General features: G+C 45.7%; 1 protein-coding gene across 2 annotated transcripts; it reads left to right on the top strand.

Moving 5' to 3' along the window:
- The first annotated feature begins 3,880 nt into the window (after positions 1-3,880).
- Positions 3,881-8,670, top strand: LOC132401021 (uncharacterized). Of its 2 annotated transcripts, XR_009514453.1 has the most exons (3): positions 3,881-4,110; positions 4,389-8,116; positions 8,395-8,669. XR_009514453.1 is itself a non-coding variant. In XM_059982745.1 (2 exons), exon 2 carries the CDS (start codon positions 4,553-4,555, stop codon positions 7,790-7,792), a length of 3,240 nt encoding a protein of 1,079 aa, XP_059838728.1. In that variant the 5' UTR covers positions 3,881-4,110; positions 4,389-4,552; the 3' UTR covers positions 7,793-8,670. The 2 variants fall into 2 exon arrangements, 1 of the variants encoding a protein (XP_059838728.1); XM_059982745.1 differs by having other exon boundaries at positions 4,389-8,670.
- Positions 8,671-9,460: the final 790 nt, after the last annotated feature.

The following is a 9,460-nucleotide window of genomic DNA, read 5'->3' as shown; positions in this document are numbered from 1 at the left end:
CAGGGGAGGGAGGTTTACGGGGTTGACGATCGGGATGATGTTCTTTTTTGTGCGGGAAGTGGTGGGTGTAGGTTTGATGTTTCTCTCTGAATGACATCCATGTTCTTTCTATGTTTGGCTGCTATCTGGAGAAGACAAATTTCAGAGTTTGCTCAGGATACATGCTTTGATAATGAATAAACCTTTGAGATGTGGAGGAAATTCTTTAGACAGACAGTGATGAATCTGTGAAATTCTTTGATACAGGCATCTGTGGAGGCCAAGTCTTTATGTATAGTTAAGGCAGAGGTTGATAAATTCTCGATTGGTCAGGGCATGAAGGGATACAGGAAGAAAGCAGAAGACTGATGCTGAGAGGAAAACTGAATAAGCCACGATGAAATAGCATAGTAGGCTCAATGGGCCAAATGACCTAATTCTGCTCCTATATCTTGTGGTATTATGGTCTTATATATAGGGTCTTCATCCCTCTGAGTTCACCTCAACCATCAATCACCTAGTTATGCAAATTTTATTCTGCCTACGTTCTCACTGAGAACCCCTTGCCCAGGATTCTGCCATCAGCCACACACTGGAGCAATTTACAGTGGCTAATTGACCTGCTGCCCTTCACCTGCACGTCTTTGGGATGTGGGAGGAACCGGGAGAAACTTGTAAGTGGGAGAAACTCCCACTTAAGTTATGCTGACATTTGGTACAATTGTGCAGCTAGTAGAGCTGCCGCCTCACACCTCCAGTGAGGCCGTTCAATGCTGACGTTGGGTGCTGTCTGTGTGGAGTTTGCACATTCTTCCTCTGATTGAGTCTGGCTGCCCCCATTACCTCCCACCAGTCCAATGCTCCTGCCGACTGGTTGAATTGACTATGGTGCATTGCATTAATTTGCCTGGAAAACTAAAAGCTGGCATGGCAGCCAAAAATGGACTCTGAGTAAAATCGAAGCCCATCTCTTCCGCAGGGCTCAATGCACCTCCCCCCCCACCATTATCTTGATAAAATGTCACACTTGAACATTTAATACAACTGCAGTGTGTGTGGTGTTTATGCTTCTGCATGTTTTTTGAACATTTATACGTATCTGGATTTCTGTGTATGTGTTTGCGCTCTTGTGTCTCTATGGTTTTTCACACGTGTCTGTTACTCTGAGTATACGTAGGCACACGTCTGCTTCTGTCAGTTTGCACACCGGAGAACAGAGAGAAGGAATAGTTTCCAAGGATGTTCCTGACCAGAGGTCAGTTATGTTTACATTCTCTGTTTCATTGACCTTAAACCATTACATGTGGAGTTACTGCACTGCTGAGATACTACAGAGAACCAATTGGCCCAAACAGCTCATTCGGTATTAACACTCCTACTCTGTGTTCAGTAATTTCACTTTACCCGCTCGTGGCTAACTACCTTACTTTGGAAATACATTCCACATTGTTGAGTGCTTCATAATGACGCAGAAAACACGTATTTAAGGTGAGAGGGAAGCTTAGGATATACATAGAACACAGCAGAAAAACAGTCTCTTTGGTCCACAATGTTCTGCCAAACTAATTAAACTCATAGTTAAATGTGTAATTAAACGATTCCCTTCTGTCTACTCAATGCCAAAACCCTTTCAGTCTCTGCACATTATTTGTCTAGGAAGCTCCATCATATCTATCTCCACCACTGTCTTCGGCACCCACCACTCTGCATGCATAAAAATTGGCCTTGCACATCCCCTTTTCACCTTAAATGCACATCCTCTAGTATTAGACATTTACAGTAGAATTCTTTTTGTTTTAAAACAGAGAGTAGAGGGTGCCTGAAACGTGCAATCTGTAGTGGTGGGGGAGGTAGATACTACAGCGGCATTTCACAGATTATTAGACGCATGAAAGTACAAGGAATGGAGGGAAATGCATCATGTGCAGACAGAAGGGATTATGATTAACTTGGCATCGGACATGTTGGGCCATTGTTCCTGTGCTGTACTGGTCCATGCTCTATATAAATTATTTATATCGTTGACTATTTGTTATTTTAACCATGTATTTTTGAAGGGATCCTCGTAGCGAAATCTTCTCTTTGAAGTAGGTTGTACGGGTATGAAACTCCAGGTTATTTCCTAACTCAGAACAGAAAAGCTGACAAAGAGGCGCAGTATCACTTAGCAGTCTGCTGGTTTGATTGATGACTGGAGTCCCACCAGACCACATGAAACACTTCTGGACCACTGCCCACCTGACCCACCTCCCACTACTCTCAGCTCTACCCTTACTCATTTCCCTGAATGTTCCAACTCCTTTGTCACTTCTCATCTGTGTCAAGCAGGAAGTAGGGAGAATAGATGGGGAGGGTTGCTTGGGGGAGGGGGGACTCCACATCTGATATGTTACGTGAACTGAACCAGCGTGTTCTATCAGGATGAATCATAAGGTTAGAAATGTTGGGAAACCTTGGGTAACAAGAAATGCAAGTTTAGTCATGAAGATAAAGGAAGAAATTTAAAGAATTAAGAAGCTGAATACAGACAAGACCCTTAAGGAATATAAAGGGAACAGGAAATAACTTTAACAAGGAATTTGGAGAGCTAGAGAGGACTAAGAAATGCCCTCAGCGGAATTAGAAGCAGAATGAGGTTTAATATCACCAGCATATGTCGTGAAATTTGTCATCTTTGCGGCAGCAGTACAGTGCAATACATAATAGGGAAAATAAAGTGAATTACGGAAAATATACATAAACTTAAAACCAGTCATTTTGGACACATGGGGCTCGTCAGCCGTGGTTGGCAGCTCATCTAGGAGAAGGAAAACTCTGATATCAAACCTCCGCCGCCTTGTGGCTGTGCCCACTCATGGGAAAGGCTTCAGGAGTTAACCCCTGAGGGATAAATCCAGAGCTGCAGTCCCTAAGGTAGTCTGACACTGAGTTCAATGCTGACTGGAATCACAATCGGAATTAGAATCAGGTTTATTATCATCCGCATGTGACGTGAAATTTGTTAACTTAGCAGCAGCAGTTCAATGCAATACATAATCTAGCAGAGAGAAAAATACTAAGAATAAATATAATAAAACATAATAATAATAAATAATAAGAAAATCAATTACATATACTGAATATATTTCTTTAAATATGCAAAAACAGAAATACAGTATATTTAAAAATGTGAGGTAGTGTCCAAAGCTTCAAAGTCCATTTAGGAATCAGATGGCAGAGGGGAAGAAGCTGTTCCTGAATCACTGAGGGTGTGCTTCAGGCTTCTGTACCTCCTACCTGATGGTCACAGTGAGAAAAGGGCATGCCCAGGGTGCTGAAGGTCTTTACTAATGGACACTGCCATTCTGAGACACCACTCCTTGAAGATGATCTGGATACTTTGTAGTTTAGTGCCCAAGATGGAGCTGACTAGATTTACAACCTTAAGCAGCTTCCTTCGGTCCTGTGCAGCAGCCCCTCCATACCAGACAGTGATGCAGCCTGCCAGAATGCTCTCCATGGTACAACTATAGAAGTTTTTGAGTGTATTTGTTGCCTGTAATGCTACAGTTACAAAAGTATATTGGTCTCTGCCGTACCAAGAGATTTATCAGAACTGTGGAGAGCGAGAGCTTCCTACGTCGGCAACAGCTTGCTCTCCAAATTGTACTGCCCTGGCTTGCATATCTGGTCAACTAGAACACAGTATCCAAGGTCAATTCTGACAGATGGCGGCCTCAATTTAACCAAATAAAATAGGTAGTGCAAAGAATGGAAATAAAAAGTGGTGAGATAGCTAAGACAAGGGTAAGTCCACTCAAAGGCAAATGAGGGATTCAATGGCTGCAACCAAAGCAAGAAAGCATTGTCGCAAATGAATAACTTCTGTGCTGTCTTTACGACAGTTATTTAGTTTATAATATTTTCGCTTAGTGATTCATTCAATAGTATTTTCTAGTTAGAATTATAAGTGTTTAAAGTGTATTCATTGCATGTAAAATATATCGGCATGCGATGACGTCACATCCGGTTTCGCCGCGTCTTGTGGGAAAACACCGGTTTGAAATTAGCGCGAGGGTGGGGGCTTTCCACGAGGCTCACCTGAGCAGAAGCAGTTTTGCAGGCATGAGAAATCACAGTGAGAGCAACGCTGTAAGTTAATAGATAATCGATATGTTGAACTAAGATATTAATGCTGATCCTGTTAGAGGTAACGACGGTAGATAATGTTTATGCTTTCGTTAGTTAAAGAGTCGCGGATAGTTTGCATGGAAGTGTATTTAAAGTAGTCAATGGAGCAGGTAAACTCTCCCTGTATACTGCACCTTAGTGTAATGTAGTTATAGTCACCTTTGCAAGTATTTACACTTGAAATGTGATATTAAGGAAGGAACAAATACTGTATCAATCTTGTATTGTTTTATCAACAGTTTTCACCATATGTTAATGTGAAGAGTGAACAGTAAATGGTTAATCTTACTGCGATCTGGTTCTTATTAACTGGTTTATCTCGACGTTAAATTCGGCGTTCGTTACACCCGAAGGAGAACGTGACAGTGAAAAAGCGGCATTATCAGGTGTTTCAAGTGCTGCAATGTCAGCTCAATCCAGCATCAAGTCGACGCCGCCCAGCGACAAGGGCAGTAAACCGACATCAAGTAAGCCCACCCGGGCGTTATCAGGTGTTCCAAGTGCTGCAATGTCAGCTCGATCCGGGATCAAGTCGATGGCGCCCAGCGACAAGGGCAGTAGAACGACATCAAGTAAGTCCGCACAGGCAAGAGCCAAGGCAGAAGCCGCCAAGGTGCGACTGCATTACGCCAGACAAGAAGCAGTTTTGAAAATGAAACTGGCCACCAGAGAAGCCGAAATCCAGAAAGAAAGGGCCGCCAGACAAAAAGAAGAGGCTGGCAGAGAAGCCGAAACCCAGTTGGAAATGACAAAAATATCGACAGAGTTGCATGTGCTGCAGCTAGAAGGAGAAGGAGAAGCTGCCAGGGTGGAAGCAGAGTACATAGAAGAAGCTGAAGGGTCGCGTGATCTGACCGAAACAAGCTCTGCTTTGGAAAGGACCAGACTGGAACGCACGAGCGACTATGTACAATATCAAGCAGACAGGCAGGCTCGTCTCCCCTCTCCATACCTATTCGATAACTTCCCCAGCTACGAGGAAGAGAATTTACCCTCGCGGCCCCGCGATGAAGTCAAGAATGAAAGAGCTGACAACCGATATACTTTGACACCAAAGTTACAAAGTTCGATGCGAAGAGACGCGGAGGTTGAATCCAGGATGGCAAATTCCATGAGAAACGTGCGTTCTCAGTCATATGGGCGCCAACGCACTTCTCCAGCCCGCATGCCGCTTGCAGCCGATCCCACGCTGCAGTATTTAGCACGACGGGATCTCGTCACTTCGGGACTGTACCAGTTTGACGATAAACCCGAAAATTACCGTGCTTGGCTCTCCACATTCACCAACGTGATTGACGGGGTCCAGCTCAGTGCAACCCAAAGGTTGGACCTTATGGCGAAATGGCTGGGGAAAGAATCACGCGACCAGGTGAGACGCATGCGTTCAGTGTACATCAACAAACCTGAGCTAGCCTTAAGCGAAGCGTGGGAGAGACTTTGGGAGAGATATGGGTCCCCCGACATTATTGAAGGGGCGCTATATCGACGTCTGGAAAACTTTCCTAAGGTGTCAGCCAAAGATCACTTTAAGTTAAGAGAATTCGGAGATTTACTCATGGAGATCCGAGGCGCCAAAGAAGATGGCTATTCAGCTGGTTTAGTATTCCTAGATACTCCATCCGGGATTAGACCAATTGTGGACAAACTTCCATTTGGGCTGCAGGACAAGTGGCTGACTGTTGCCTCAGAGTACAAGGAAGACCACGATGGTCGATTTCCTCCCTTTGAGCTCCTCACTAGGTTTGTGTGCAAGGAGGCGAAGAGGCGAAACGACCCTAGCCTTGTAGGTCCAGGAAGCAGTTCGATTTACACCAAGCCAGGCAGATCCGTTTCGAATGTTTTCAACATTGATAAACCCGTGTCAGTGCTCAAGACCGAAGCCCTTACGACTAACAACGACCCTGGCAAGTATTGTCCATTGCATAACAAACCTCACCCCCTGAAAGCATGCAGAATGTTTAGGGAAAAACCCCTTGAAGAGAGGACGGCTCTTCTCAAGGAGAAAAGAATATGTTTTAGATGCTGTTCCTCAACCTCTCACCTCGCCAGAGAGTGTACGATCGCCGTGAAGTGTCCGGAATGTGGCAGCCCAGATCACGTCGAGGCCATGCATCCCGACCTGTCACCGCAAACCGAGAGTACTCCTTCAACCCCACAACGGGACGGCGGGGAGGGAGAGGCTCACTCTAGGTCAATAGCTGTCAGCACGAACTGTACAGAAGTTTGCGGTCAAGCTCAGTCGAGTCGTTCTTGTTCCAAGATCTGCCTCACTAAGGTGTACCCTAAAGGAGCCAAAGACAAGGCCATCAAAGCCTATGTGATTCTGGACGATCAGAGCAATCGTTCACTAGTCAGTCCAGAGTTCTTTAAATTGTTCAACATTGAGAGTGAGCGGTTCCCATACTACCTCAAAACTTGCTCAGGCAACATGGAAACCCAAGGAAGGAAGGCAGAAGGCATCCAGATCGAGTCCCTGGATGGTAAAGTCGTCATCTGTCTCCCTCCGCTCTTAGAGTGCAACGAAATCATGAATAACCGCGCTGGGATCCCGACACCAAGTGCGGTGCTACACCAGCCGCATCTCCACCACATCGCCAAACACATCCCAGAACTGGATCCGAAAGCGGAAATACTCCTGCTATTAGGAAGAGATGTTATCCAGGTACACAAGGTTAGGCAGCAGATCAATGGACCACTCAACGCCCCCTTCGCGCAACGTCTGGATCTGGGCTGGGTGGTGATAGGAGAGGTGTGTCTCGGTGACGTACACAAACCGATGGTTAACACACTCAAGACCAATGTGCTAGAGAGTGGCCGCCATTCAATCTTTCAACCCTGCCCGAGTGTCCCGTGCATCAAGGAAGCACAACAAGGCGTTAACAAGCGCGAGGCAAGCGACGAGTCGCTGGGCCAGTCAGTCTTCGCTCTAACGAAGTATGACAACAAACTTGCACAATCAGCTCAAGATACCATTTCTTTAAAAACCAAAGACACCGAGGTCTTCAGAGATGAAGCAAATAATGGGGTTGCCCCATTGCCAATCAGAGAACCACGCCAGCGCTCACCAGATAACAAAGAGCAGGCAGTCAAACGGTTCACGTCCTTACGGAAAACCCGGAAAAGGAAACCCGAGATGCAGCAACGCACCCGATTGGCCCACGAGGTACTGTGCACCCTAATGGCAGAGGTCACAGCCATTATAAACGCACAATCATTCCTACCTGTGTCTTCTGACCCAGAAAACCCCTTTATACTTTCGCCATCAACGCTCCTTACGCAGAAGGCAGGAGCACCTCCTCCACCAGGAGACTTCTCAGACAAGGATTTGTACACAAAGCAATGGAGACAAGTCCAGGCTCTGGCAAATCAGTTTTGGTCTCGCTGGAGACAAAAATATCTACCTTTGTTGCAACAGAGACAAAAGTGGACAGAACCCCGCAGGAATCTTCAAGTTGGAAACTTAGTCCTGCTCAGGGACAAGCAAGCCACCCGCAACAGCTGGCCAATGGCCAGAATCACTGTTACATTCCCTATCGAGGATGGACATGTCAGGAAGATCGAATTGAAGACTACCGACCAAGGCGATGTGAAAATTTACCAAAGGCCAGTTACAGAAGTTATTCTACTTCTACCCAATGACTGATTAAGAGACTAAGTTTTGTACTCTGCTCATTGTGACCTTACGAAGGTCAAGCGGGGAGTGTGCTGTCTTTACGACAGTTATTTAGTTTATAATATTTTCGCTTAGTGATTCATTCAATAGTATTTTCTAGTTAGAATTATAAGTGTTTAAAGTGTATTCATTGCATGTAAAATATATCGGCATGCGATGACGTCACATCCGGTTTCGCCGCGTCTTGTGGGAAAACACCGGTTTGAAATTAGCGCGAGGGTGGGGGCTTTCCACGAGGCTCACCTGAGCAGAAGCAGTTTTGCAGGCATGAGAAATCACAGTGAGAGCAACGCTGTAAGTTAATAGATAATCGATATGTTGAACTAAGATATTAATGCTGATCCTGTTAGAGGTAACGACGGTAGATAATGTTTATGCTTTCGTTAGTTAAAGAGTCGCGGATAGTTTGCATGGAAGTGTATTTAAAGTAGTCAATGGAGCAGGTAAACTCTCCCTGTATACTGCACCTTAGTGTAATGTAGTTATAGTCACCTTTGCAAGTATTTACACTTGAAATGTGATATTAAGGAAGGAACAAATACTGTATCAATCTTGTATTGTTTTATCAACAGTTTTCACCATATGTTAATGTGAAGAGTGAACAGTAAATGGTTAATCTTACTGCGATCTGGTTCTTATTAACTGGTTTATCTCGACGTTAAATTCGGCGTTCGTTACACCCGAAGGAGAACGTGACAACTTCCATCAGTATTTATTAAGGAGAGTGACACGGGTGAGGTCAGAAACGGGAATACTGATACTTCAGAGAATATTGATATGAAGGAGTGGGAGATTTTGGGTGTTTTGAAGATAATTAAGATGGATTGAAGTCTCCAGTGCTTGATCAAATCTACCTCGGGAATCTGAGAGGGGCCAGGGAGGAGACCGCTGAGGTTGTGACACTGACGTACAGTATGTTGTGAGAGAGGCCAGGGAGGAGACCGGTGAGGTTGTGACACTGATGTACAGTATGTTGTGAGAGAGGCCAGGGAGGAGACCGGTGAGGTTGTGACACTGATGTACAGTATGTGTCGAGAGAGGCCAGGGAGGAGACCGGTGAGGTTGTGACACTGATGTACAGTATGTGTCGAGAGAGGCCAGGGAGGAGACCGGTGAGGTTGTGACACTGATGTACAGTATGTGTCGAGAGAGGCCAGGGAGGAGACCGGTGAGGTTGTGACACTGATGTACAGTATGTTGTGAGAGAGGCCAGGGAGGAGACCGGTGAGGTTGTGACACTGATGTACAGTATGTTGTGAGAGAGGCCAGGGAGGAGACTGGTGAGGTTGTGACACAGACGTGCAGTATGTTGTGAGAGAGGCCAGGGAGGAGACCGGTGAGGTTGTGACACTGATATACAGTATGTTGTGAGAGAGGCCAGGGAGGAGACCGGTGAGGTTGTGACACTGATGTACAGTATGTTGTGAGGGAGGCCAGGGAGGAGACCGGTGAGGTTGTGACACTGATGTACAGTATGTTGCGACAGAGGCCAGGGAGGAGACCGGTGAGGTTGTGACACTGATGTACAGTATGTTGTGAGAGAGCCCAGGGAGGGGACCGGTGAGGTTGTGACACTGATGTACAGTATGTTGCGACAGAGGCCAGGGAGGAGACCGGTGAGGTTGTGACACTGATGTA

Source organism: Hypanus sabinus, chromosome 10 (genome assembly GCF_030144855.1).
Source record: "Hypanus sabinus isolate sHypSab1 chromosome 10, sHypSab1.hap1, whole genome shotgun sequence".
NCBI classification, from domain to species: Eukaryota; Metazoa; Chordata; class Chondrichthyes; order Myliobatiformes; family Dasyatidae; genus Hypanus; species Hypanus sabinus.
Note: the sequence above shows the minus strand (reverse complement) of the source record. Positions and strands in the feature narration are given on the sequence as shown.